This window comes from Heterodontus francisci, chromosome 2, assembly GCF_036365525.1.
Source record: "Heterodontus francisci isolate sHetFra1 chromosome 2, sHetFra1.hap1, whole genome shotgun sequence".
Classification (NCBI taxonomy): domain Eukaryota; kingdom Metazoa; phylum Chordata; class Chondrichthyes; order Heterodontiformes; family Heterodontidae; genus Heterodontus; species Heterodontus francisci.
In genome coordinates this window covers 212922190-212935340 of record NC_090372.1, presented here as the reverse complement: position 1 = coordinate 212935340, position 13151 = coordinate 212922190, and the positions used below count along the sequence as shown (strand labels likewise).

The window sequence follows — 13151 nt, the reverse complement described above, 5'->3', positions numbered from 1 at the left end:
TTACTAGAATGGCACCAGGGATGAGGGTCTTCAGTCTTGTGGAGAGACCAGAGAAGCAGAGCAGAGAAAGTTGAAGGGAGATTTGATAGAGGTGTTTAAAATCTTGAAGGATTTTGAGAGAGTAAATAAGGAGAAACTGTCAGGAGGATTGGTAACCAGAGGACACAAATTGAAGGTAATTGGTAAAAGAACCAGAGGGGACTTGATTTTTTTTAATGCAGGGAGTTATGATGGTCAGAAATGCACGGCCTGAAAGGCGGGTGGAAGCAGACTCAGAAATAACTTTCAAAAAGGAATTTGATAAATACTTGAAAAGGAGGAATTTTTACAGGGGCTGTGGGGAAAGGGCACTGGGACTAATTGAATAGAAAGTGGGACACCGACTTAAGGTGATTGCAGCAAGGTGGATACAAAATTGTCTCAGTGGCAGGAAACAACGGGTAATTGTTGATGGGTGTTTTAGTGACTGGAGGGCTGTTTCCAGTGGCCTTCCACAGGGCTCAGTACTGTGTCCTCTGCTTTTTGTGGTATATATTAACGGTTTGGACGTAAATGTAGGGGACGTAATCAAGAAGTTTGCAGATGACACAAAGATTGGCTGTATGGTAGATAGTGCGGAGGATAGTTGTAGGCTGCAGGAAGATAGTGATGGTCTGGTCAGATGGGCAGAAAAGTGGCAAATGGAATTCAACTTGGATAAGTGTGAGGTGATGCATTTGGGGAGGTCAAACGAGACAAAGGAATACACGATTAATGGGAAGTTACTGCAGTGTAGAGGAAGTGAGGGACCTTGGAGTGAATGTCCACAGATTCCTGAAGGTAGCAGGATAAGGTGGTTAAGAAGGCCTATGGAATCCTTTCCTTTATTAGCCAAGGTATAAACTATAAGAGCAGGGAGGTTATGCTGGAACTGTATAACTCATTGGTTAGACCACAACTTGAGTATTATGTGCAATTCTGGTCACCTCATTACATAAAGAATGTAATTGCACTAGAGAGGATACAGAGGAGATTTACGAAGATGTTGCCAGGACTGGAAAAATGCAGCAATGAGGAAAGATTGGATAGGCTAGGATTGTTCTCCTTGGAACAGAGAAGGCTGAGGGGAGATTTGATTGAGATGTACAAAATTGTGAGGGGTCTGGATAGAGTGGAGGTGAAGGGCCTATTCACCTTAGCAGAGAGGTCAGTGACGAGGAGGCATAGATTTAAAGTGATTGGTAGAAAGATTAGAGGGGAGATGAGGAAAAACTTTTTCACCCAGAGGATGATGGGGGTCTGGAACTCACTGCCTGGAAGTGTAGTTGAGGCAGAAACCCTCAACTCATTCAAAAGGAGTCTGGATATGCACCTCAAGTGCTGTAATCTGCAGGGCTACGGACCAAATGCTGGAAGGTGGGATTAGAATAGGGGGATTGTTTTTTGGCCAGCATGGGCACAATGGGCTGAGTGGCCTCTTTCTGTGCCTCAATCTTTCTACGATTTTCTATGATTCTATGAATAACTTATTTAAAGAGCCGGCACAGGCATGTTGTGGGTAAGTGGCCTCCTCCTGTGTTGAACCAGGCTGTGAAACAGAAACGTCTACAGGCAGCGTCCCTATCAACAGTGGTACGGTCCTCACCACTCACCCAATTTGCACTTCTCACACTGAGTGTGGACATAGAAGGGCAGAGCAGAAGAATGAGAGAATGGGTAAATTTGTATAAAGAGTTATCTCCCCCCTGCCCCCCCCCCCCCCCCCCACACGGAGCACCACCTTGGTGATGTTGTGGATGCTCAGATCAATGCTACTCCTCCCTCCGACATGCCTAATTCCACAAGGTAAACCAGAGGTGGGGAAAAAACCCTGTTTCCAGCTGAACCATCCTTGCCCCTCTCCTGGGCACCAGCTTCCCTCTCCCACCCAATGCGAACTGCCTGAACCGACAGCCAGTGTTGACGGCTGATTCTGAATTCAACTCGATAGTTAGTGAGCAGCCAAAGACTAAGTGGATATTATTTTAAAATAACCTTCACTGAGCAATTTCATTAAAGCTTTAGCAGGTAAAGCAATTACCCAACTTTATCTGGGGAGTGGAGCTCAGGACCTCTTGGCATTGGAGTCCCTGTCTTGGGGCTTGTTCTCTGGTAGTTGAAGCTCCGGCTTGAGTTTTCTTCCATTTTATGAGCACTCTTGTGCTTCTTCCAAGTGTTATTTGTACACCTTAGCCATTTGTCCAGTGTGTTCTCCCTCCAATTGTTTATATTAACTAATACAAAAGCTGCTGAAAGTGGGTAAGATCCACAGTCTGACGCACCCTACCTAATCTTTCAGCAAAACTACCTCATTGCCAGTAAATGAGAAATATTACAGAAAGAAAAAAGGATTGCATTTCTATAGCTCCTTTCATGACTGCAGGTCATCCCAACGTGCTTTACAGCCGATGAAGAACTTGTGACATGTTACTTTGTAATGTAGGAAATGCAGCAGCCAATTTGTGCACAGCAAGGTCCCACAAACAGGAACGAGATGATGACCAGGTAATCTGTCTTGTTTGTGGTGTTGGTTGAGGGCTAAATATTGACCCGGATACGAGGGAGAACTCCCCTGCTCCTCTTTGAAGTAGTTCCAAGGGATCTTTTACATCCACCTGAGAGCGTAGATGGGGTCCTTGGTTTAATATCTCATCCAAAAGACCTGCACCTCCAACAGTGCAGCACACCCTCAGTACTTCACTGGAGTATCGGTCTGGATTTTGTGCTCAGTTCTGCAGTGGGTTTTGAACCCATGAACTTCTGACTCAACTGGGGGCGGCTCAGTGGCGCAGTGGTTAGCACCGCAGCCTCACAGCTCCAGCGACCCGGGTTCATTTCTGGGTACTGCCTGTGCGGAGTTTGCAAGTTCTCCCTGTGTCTGTGTGGGTTTCCGCCGGGTGCTCCGGTTTCCTCCCACAGCCAAAGACTTGCAGGTTGATAGGTAAATTGGCCATTGTAAATTGCCCCTAGTGTAGGTAGGTGGTAGGGAAATATAGGGACAGGTGGGGATGTGGTAGGAATATGGGATTAGTGTAGGATTAGTATAAATGGGTGGTTGATGGTCGGCACAGACTCGGTGGGCCAAAGGGCCTGTTTCAGTGCTGTATCTCTAAATAAATAAATAAAACTGAGCCATGGCTGACACTCTGGTCTTTGATGTCATGTGAAACCCAGCGGTGACCTCGGCAGACATCTTTCCACTCAAACAGTTTACATCCGGGTTACTCAGATAGCGAGTGGGAGGCATTGTGGACTTGTTTTTCTTTTTCCAAAATGCTCTGGTTATTGTTAGAGTTAGTATAACATTGTCTTTAACCCTTTGTTTTCGAGAGGGGCAGTTTCACAGGCTCGGAATACTCTTGTTTTCATAAAAGGAAGTGTAGTCTCGCTAACTTTCTGGCACTGAGCTTTGGTGATTTGTGTTGCAGAACATCTGGACATGTCGATAAGTTTGCTGACTACATGGTGAAGGATCTGAAGAACGGGGAATGTTTCCGTGCCGACCATCTGTTGAAAGGTAATGGTTTCCCTCTCTTGTAAGGGCTGAGTTAGGCTGTGACTACTGTGGTTGAACACCCCGTGACCCAGCTTCCCAGTGCTTTAAAGCAGCCCTGAGCCCTGGTTGACTCTGGTAATGGGCAATGCAGCAGCAAATTGTTCCCAGCACCCTGGCTGTCTGAATGAATTTTGGGCCTGGATATCACAGCTCTGAAGGAGGCCACTCATACATCCTGTCTCTGCAGGTTCTTTGCTTGAGCAGTTCAAAAACTATCCTTGAGCAGTTCAAAATCTATCCCATGCTTTCCCCATTGTCCTGCCTCTCTTCAGTTCCCCTCCAGCCTACCTGCAGCCTTCCCCCTCCCCCTCCTGAAGGCCACTAAAAGCTGCAATAAGACTCAGGACGAGTGCCCTAATGCCCAGTACACACACACTAAGTAGAACATGCTGTTGATGCACCTTTGAGTGAGTAATCAAGATATGGAAAGTATTTGCCTCACCAGCTGGCAGCAAATGTCTTCCAGGTGTGATTAGTGGATGTAGTGTTTCTGTATAAAAGCTAAGCCGCCAGTAAGATGCGATGTTGCCTGCCCAAGTCTGGCGGTTCTTAATCATCATCCACTGTTGTAGCTCATTTGCAGAAACTGATGTCCGATAAGAAGTGCTCAGTGGAGAAGAAAGCAGAGATGGAAAACAATGTCACCCAGGTACAAAGAACTGCTTCACTTGCCTTGATCTCGAGTCTGTTTTTAGCCCCTCTTCACCCTGTTACTTCACTCCTGAGTAGTGCCCATTCCTGTTTGTCTATTACATTAACACAGATCACCTCACTCAAGTTGCATTGAATGTCACATGTCTATTATCTGATTGACCAGGCAGATCAATGCAGCCCAGTTTGGATTTAAAGATGCATTGTTGGAGCATAGATTTCACAAATTTCCTTTGTCTCTCCTGCCCCTCTTTTTTTTTTTCCTTGTGCTCCTATTGTAAAGAGGGGTTCAATTCCACTGAGGTGCAGCTCATCCCCCTCTGTTGTTTCATTAAAGATCCCAGGGCACTGTTAGAAATAAAGCTGGGAGATTTTTCTGTGCCGTAGGGATAGGAGTAGGCCATTCAGCCCCTTCAGACCTGCTCTGCCAGTCAGTTAAATCATGGTCGATCTGCTACTTTAACTCTATTCACCTGCCTTTGCCCCATATCCCTTAATACTCTTACCCAACAAAAAGCAATCCCTTTGGGGGAGTGAATTCCAGATTTCCACTACCCTATGTGCATCCTGGACAAGATTACTCCGTCAACCACAAAGAAATGGTAATTATATTTGTTCATTTTCCTTTTTAGCTGGACAATTACAGTCAACAAGAGTTAACGGATCTGTTTGTGAAATACAATGTCAAGTCCCCAATCACTGGGAACGATCTGTCTGCTCCCATCTCCTTCAATCTGATGTTCCAGACATCCATTGGACCAGGAGGCAACATGCCAGGGTAAGATATAATACTCACTTTGGCATTGTAAGGATTGTGCCTCCAAATATAATACTGTGTGCAGTGTAAGGACTGTACCTCCACTCAGTCCATTAGGGACAAAAGTTTGCATTGAATGTTTTTCACATTTAAACTCTGGAAAAATGGAACAGAGACTTGAGTGGGTATTTATGCCAATCTGTCTGTCTCGTTTACTGCGGTGACTTTCATTTGATGCAGTTGCCATGCAGAGGCTGCTTTTAAACCATCCTGTTTATATTCCAGGTATCTCAGGCCGGAAACAGCCCAGGGAATCTTCCTTAACTTTAAACGCCTGCTGGAGTTCAACCAGGGAAAGCTTCCCTTTGCAGCTGCTCAGATAGGAAATGCATTTCGGAATGAAATCTCTCCGCGATCAGGGCTCATCCGTGTCAGGTAAAGTGGCTCCATGTCTATGACTAGTCAAAGATATCAAACTTAAAGAAAAAGCATAGAATTGCACAAAGATGGGTGGCAGATCAGAAGATTGGACAGAGTAAAAAAAAAACAGCAAGGGATAACTACAAGATTGAAAAGGAGGGAAAAATCTGAGTATGAGAGAAAGCTAGCTAGAAATATAGAAACAGCTAGTAAGAGTTTCTATAGATAGTTTAAAAAAAAGAGTTAACAAAGTGAGCGTTGGTCCTATAGAAAGTGAGTCTGGGGAATTAATGGAAAATATGGAGATGACAGATGAATTAAACAGGTATTTTGCATCAGTCTTCACGAGAGAGGATGTAAGTAACATCCCAGAAATAGCTGTAAATCAGTAACTTGAAGGGAGGAAAGGAACTCAAGAAAATTACAGTCACCAGGGAAGTAGTGCTGAACAAATTGTTGGAGCTGTGGGCTGACAAGTCCTCGGGTGCTGATGGACTTCATCCTAGGGTCTTAAAAGAAGTGGCTAGTGAGATAGTTGATGCGTTGGTTTCAGTTTTCCAAAATTCCCTACATTTGGAGAACATTGGATCATAGGAGCAGGAGTAGGCCATTCAGCCCTCGAGCCTGCTCCGCCATTCAATACGATCATGACTGATCATCCACTTCAATACCTTTTTCCCACCTGCCCCATATCCCTTTATGTCATTAGTATTTAGAAATCTGTCAATCTCTACTTGAAACATACTCAATGACTGAGCTTCCACAGCTCTCTAGGGTACAGAATTCCAAAGATTCACAACCCTCTGAGTAAAGAAATTTCTCCTCATCTCTGTCCTAATTGGCTTCCCCCTTATTTTGAAATTGTGTCCCCTGGTTCTAGATTCCCCAACCAGGGGAAACATCTTACCTGCATCTACCCTGTCTATCCCTTTAAGTATTTTGTAGGTTTCAATGAGATCACCTCTCATTCTTTGAAACTCTAGAGAATACAGGTCCAGTTTCCCCAATGTCTTTACATAGGACAGTCCCACCATCCCAGGAACAAGTCTAGTGAACCTTTGTTGCACTCCCTCTATGGCAATAATATCCTCCCTAAGGTAAGGGGACCAAAACTGCAGACAGTACTCCAGGTGCGGTCTAACCAAGGTTCTATACAATTGAAGCAAGACTTCACTACTCCTGTACTCAAATCCTCTTGCAATAAAGGCTAACATATCATTAGCCTTCTTAATTGCTTTCTGCACCTGCATGTTAGCTTTCAGTGACTTATTGACAAGGACACCCAGGTCCCTTTGTACATCTACACTTTCTAATCTCTTACCATTTAAGAGGTACTCTGCACATCTGTTCCTCCTCCTAAAATGGATAACCTCACATTTTTGCACATTATATTCCATCTGCCATGTTCTTGCCCATTCGTTCTGTCCAAATCCCCTTGAAGCCGCTTTGTATCTTCCTCAACACACATTGCCACATAGTTTTGTGTCATCCGCGAACTTGGAAATATTACATTTGGTCCCCACATCCAAATCATTGATATAGATTGTAAACAACTGGGGCCCAAATACTGATCCTTGTGGTACACCCTAGTCACAGCCTGCCAACGCGAGAATGACCCGTTTATTCCTACTCTCTGTTTTCTGCCTGTTAACCAATCCTTAATCCATGCCAGTATATTACCTCCTATCCCATGTGGTTTAATTTTGCTAACCAACCTCCTGTGGGGGACTTTATGAAAAACCTTCTGAAAATCCAAATGTACCATGTCCACCGACTCCCCTTTATCAATTCTGTTAGTAACATCCTCAAAATACTCCAACAGTTTCGTCAAACATGATTTCCCGTTCATAAATCCATGTTGACTATGCCCAATCAGATCATTATTATCCAATTGTCCATTTATCACATCTGTTAGAATCTATTCTAACATTTTCCCTACTGCAGATGTAAGGCTAACAGGTCCATTAGATTGGAAAATAGCCAATGTAACGCCTTTATTCAAAAAGGGAGGTAGACAGAAAGCAGGAAACTACAGGCAAGTTAGCTTAACATCTGTCTTGGGGAAAATGTTAGAAGTTATTATTAAAAACGTTATAACAGGGCACTTAGAAAATATCAAAGTAATCAGGCAGAGTCAACCTGGTTTTGTGAAAGAAGTCATGTTTAACCAATTTATTGGAGTTCTTTGAAGAAGTAACGTGCTGTGGATAAAGGGGAACTGGTGGATGTACTGTACTTAGATTTCCAGAAGGCATTTGATAAGGTGCCACATCAAAGGTTATTGCAGAAAATAAAAGCTCATGGTGTAGGGGGTAACATATTGGTATGGATAAAAGATTGGCTAGCTAACAGGAAACAGAGAGTAGGCATAAATGGGTCATTTTCTGGTTGGCAAGATGTAACGAGTGGTGTGCCACAGGGATCAGTGCTGGGGCCTCAACTTTTTACAATTAATATAAATGACTTGGATGAAGGGACTGAAGGTATGGTTGCTAAATTTGCTGATGGCACAAAGATAGGTAGGAAAGTAAGTTGTGAAGAGGACATGAGGCTACAAAGGGATATAGATAGGTTAAGTGAGTGGGCAAATGGAGTATAATGTGGGAAAATGTGAAATTGTCTATTTTGGCAGGAAGAATAAAAAAGAAGCATATTATCTAAATGGTGAGAGATTGCAGAGCTCTGCGATGCAGAGGGATCTGGGTGTCCTAGTGCATGAATCACAAAGGGTTAGTATGCAGGTACAGCAAGTAATTAGGAGAGCTAATAGAATGTTCTTGTTTATCGAGAGGGAAATTAAATACAAAAGTTGGGAGGTTATGCTTCAGCTATACAGGGCATTGGTGAGACCACATCTGGAGTACCGTGTACAGTATTGGTCTCCTTATTTAAATGTAAACACGTCGGAAGCAGTTCAGAGAAGGTTTACTAGACTAATACCTGGAATAGGTGGGCTGTCTTATGAGGAAAGGTTGGATAGGCTAGGCTTGTATCCGCTGGAATTTAGCAGAGTGAGAGGTGATTTGATTGAAACATAAAAGATTCTGAGGGTTTTTGACAGAGTGATGTGGAAAGGATGTTTCCTCTTGCGGGAGAATCTAGAACTAGGGGTCACTGTTTAAAAATAATGGGTTGCTCATTTAAGACAGAGATGAGGAGAACCTTTTTCTCTGAGGGTCGTGAGTCTTTGGAACTCTCTTCCTGAAAAGGTGATGGAAGCAGAGTCTTTGAATATTTTTAAGGCAGAGGTAGATAGATTCTTGATAAGCAAGGGGGTGGAAGGTTATCGGGGGTAGGCAGGAATGTGGAGTTGAGGTTACAATCAGATCAGCCATGATCTTGTTGAATGGCAGAGCAGGCTCGAGGGGCCGAGTGGCCTACTCCTGCTCCTAATTCATATGTAATTTGTTTTTATCTTGTTTGTTTTTCACTCTCTCTCTTTTCTGTTATTTTGGTGATGGATTGAGTTAAATGTTCGATTCTGTCTGTGGTCATTACGTAGATTGGTGAGATTTTAGTCAGCTGCGTCTCGCTCGCAGCTAGTTTTTCCACAGGAGCAAGGTGCTTATTCATTTTAAAAACACCTTGGAGAGAGTTCTGTGTTTGATTTATCTTCTCTCCTTTATTATTCCTCGAGTGCCCATCTCATCACACCTCACTTCCTGTAGAGTGAAAGGACGAGGCAGCAAACATCACTGGGAGACGGCCCCGCCCCCTGTCGGGCAGTGCGGTAGGATGTTAAAGGGTGATTAAATGTGAGATTTTTAGGATTTTGAAAGGGATTGTAGGGTCGACAGAAACCTTTTCCCTGATGGGAAATTTCGACCAAGGTCCATTCAGGAGAGAAGTTAGGAAACACTTCACACAAAGGGTGGTAAAAGTGAAAAACTCAGTTCCACAAAAAGCAATAGAGGTTTGCTCAATTGATAACTTTAAATCTGAGATCGATTGATTATTTCTGGACAAGGATATAAAGAATGTTACTGGGTTAGTAATCCAGATGCCCTAACTAATGCTCTGGGGTCACGCGTTCAAATCCCATCACGACAACTGGTGGAATTTAAATTCATTTAATTAATAAATGTGGAATTAAAAGCTGGTCTCAGTAATGGTGACTGTGAAACTACCAGATTGTCATAAAAACCCCATCTGGTTCATTCATGTCCTTTAGGGAAGGAAATCTGCTGTCTTTATCCAGTCTGGCCTACCTGTGACTCCAGACCCACAGCAAGGTGGCTGACTATTTACTGCTCTCTGAAATGGCTCAGCAAGCCACACAGTTGTATCAAACCACTACAGAAAAGTCAAAAAAGAATAAAACTGGATGGACCATCCAGCATTGACTTGGGCACTGGAAATGACAATGGCACAGCCAGCTCTGTTAACCCTTCTAAGTCCTCTTTGCTAATGTTCAGGGCCTTGTGCCAAAATTGGGAGAGCTGTTCCACAGATTAGTCGAGCAATAGCCTGACATATTCATACTCACGAAACATACCATACAGTCAATATCCCGGACTCCTCCATCACCATCCCCGGGTATGTCCTGTCCCACCGGCTGGTCAGACCCACCAGAGGTGGTATACAGTTGAGAGGGAGTTGCCCTAACAGTCCGCAACATTGACTCTGGACCCCATGAAGTCTCATGGCATCAGCTCAGACATGAGCAAAGAACTTCCTGCTAATTATCACCTACCATTGTCCCTTGGCTGATGAATCAGTGCTTCTCCATGTTGAACACCACTTGATGGTAACAAGGGCACAGAAGGTACTTTGGGTTGGGGTCTTCAATGTCCATTACCACGAGTTGCTCGGTAGCACCACTACTGACCAAGCTGGCCAAGTCCTGAAGGACATAGCTGCTAGACTGGGCCTGTGGGCTCTGATATTGGAGTGCCTGAATTTGCAGGATCTTTCAGTGGCACCGCTGGTGATATCTCTGCAGGGCTTTGAGATGCCTGCTATACAGTGTCCATGTTTCTGACGCAGACAGGAGGGCAGGTATCACTGCGGCCCTGTAGACCGTGAGCTTAGTGCTAGGTTTGAGGTCTTTGTCGTCAAACACTCTTTTCCTCAGGCAACCGAAGACTGCGCTGGCACACTGGAGGCGATGCTGAGTTTCATCGTTGATGTCTGCCTTTGCTGTGAGGAGGTATGAAAAATGATCCACATTGTCCAATGGTTCGCCGTGGATTTCGATAGTCGGGGAGCAGTGTTGTGCTGCGGGAGCAGGCTGGTAGAAGACTTTTGTCTTCCAGATATTTAGCTTCAGGCACATTCTTTCATACACTTCCATGAATGCATCGATGAGGGTTTGAAGCTCGAACTCTGCGCATACGCAAGAGTCATCAGCATACTGCAGCTCAATGACAGAGGTTGATGTGACTTAGGTTCTGAACTGGAGGCAACGTAGGTTAATAGTTTCCCGCTCATCCTGCAGAATGGATTCACTCTGGCAGGCAGCTTCATGGAGATGCGGTGGAGTGTTGCGGTGAGGAAGATTGAAAAGAGAGGCGGTGTGATGACACAGCCTTGCTTGATCCCAGATTGCACTCGGATTGGGTCAGTGGCAGATCCGTTGGCAAGGATTACAGCTTGCATGTCATCGTGCAGCAGGCAGAGGATGGTGACGAATTTCTCCGGGCAGCCAAATTTGAGGAGGATGTTCCATAGTCCCTCCTGGTTGATAGAGCCAAAGGCCTTTGTGAGCTCAAAGAAGGCCATGTATAAAGGTTGCTGCTGCTCCCTACATTTTTCTTGGAGTTGTCTTGCTGTGAAGATCATGTCCACTGTGCCTCTTGATGGACTGAATCCACGTTGTGATTCCGGTAGGGGCTCTTCAGCCACAAGGAGGAGGCGGTTGAGAAGGACTCTTGCGATTACCTTCCCTGTGGCGGACAGCAGGGATACCCCTCTGTAGTTACCGCAGTTGGTCTTGTTGCCATTTTTGAAGATGGTCACAATTACGGCGTTTCAGAGATCCTCTGCAGGAGTTCCTCAGGGTTGTGTCTAAGGCCCAACGATCTTCAGCTGCTTCATTATTGACCTTCCCTCTTTCATAAGGTCAGAGGTGGGGATGTTCACTTGATGATTGCACAGTGTTCAGTACCATTTGCAACTCCTCAGCTACTGAAGTAGTCTGTGCCCACGTGCAGGAAGACCTGGACAACATTCAGGCTTGGGCTGATAAGTGGCAAGTAATGTTTGCACCAGACAGGTGTCAGGCAATGACCACCTCCAACCAGAGGTAATCTAACCACTACAACCACCCCCCCCCCCCAATGACATTCAACAGCATTACCGTTGCTGAATCCCCCACCATCAACATCCAATTGACCAGAAACCTAACTGGACCAGCCATATAAACACTGTGGCTACAAGAACAGGTCAGAGGCTGGGAATTTTCTTTTTTCTTTTAGAGATACAGCACTGAAACAGGCCCTTCGGCCCACCGAGTCTGTGCCGACCATCAACCACCCATTTATACTAATCCGACACTAATTCCATATTCCTACCACATCCCCACCTGTCCCTATATTTCCCTACCACCTACCTATACTAGGGGCAATTGCTAATGGCCAATTTACCTATCAACCTGCAAGTCTTTGGCATGTGGGAGGAAACCAGAGCACCCGGAGGAAACCCACGCAGACACAGGGAGAACTTGCAAACTCCACACAGGCAGTACCCAGAATTGAATCTGGGTCGCTGGAGCTGTGAGGCTGCGGTGCTAACCACTGCGCCGCCCTATGGCGTGTAACTAACTTTCTGACTACTCACAATCTACAAGTCAGGAGTGTGATGGAATACTCTCCACTTGCCTGGATGAGTGCAGCTCCAGCAACACTCAAGAAGCTCGACATCATCCAGAACAAAACAGCCCGCTTGATTGGCACCCATCCACCACCTTCAACATTCTCTCTCCACCACCGCTGCACGTGGCTGCAATGCGTGCTATCTGCAAGATACACTGCAGCAATTTGCCAAGATTCCTTCAACAGTGCGTTCCAAACCTTCGACCTCTACCACCTAGAAGAGCAGCAGACGCGTGGTAACACAGTCACCTGCAAGTTCCGCTCCAAGTCACTCACCATCCTGACTTGGAACTTTATCACTGTTCCTTCACTGTTACTGAGTCAAAATCTTGGAACTCTCTCTCTAACAGCATTGGCGAGTACATACACCACATATGATCGATGAACTATTGGCACAAATAGAGGTACATGATTTAGATTTAATCGCCATGACAGAGACATGGTTACATGGTGATCAAGGTTGTGAAATAAATATTCCAAGATACACAATATTTCAGAAAGACCGAATAGCAAAGGAGGAGGTGTAGCACTGATGGTAAAGGATGGCATAAGGACATTAGCAAGAAAGGATCTGGCCTCAGAAGATCATGATGTAGAATAAGTATGGGTGTAAATAAGGAATAGCAAGAATCAGAAAACGCTGGTGGTAGTAGTTTATAGGCCCCCCCAACAGTAGTTATACCATTGGTATAATGAATGCAATAAATACTGGCCTAGTCAGTGACGCCCACATCACACAAATGAAGAAAAAAAACCAAGAAATTATTGGAGCTTGTAACAAAGGCAATGTAATAGTTGTGGGGGACTTTAATCTTCATATAAACTGGGACAATGAAGTTTACAGGAGTGGTCTAGAAAATGAGTTTGTAGAATGTTTTTGGGACAGTTTCTTGGAGCAATACTTTGTGGAGCCAACTAGGGATAAAGCTAACTTAGA

General features: G+C 44.8%; 1 protein-coding gene across 1 annotated transcript in view; it reads left to right on the top strand.

The window, feature by feature from the left end:
* Positions 1–13151, top strand: part of gars1 (glycyl-tRNA synthetase 1) — a 61552-nt gene that overhangs the window by 17135 nt on the left and 31266 nt on the right. Inside the window, exons 5-8 of the mRNA XM_068015727.1 lie at positions 3447–3535; positions 4147–4223; positions 4858–5003; positions 5268–5417. Coding sequence (XP_067871828.1) covers positions 3447–3535; positions 4147–4223; positions 4858–5003; positions 5268–5417 — 462 coding nt within the window. The remainder of the gene's footprint in view (positions 1–3446; positions 3536–4146; positions 4224–4857; positions 5004–5267; positions 5418–13151) is intronic.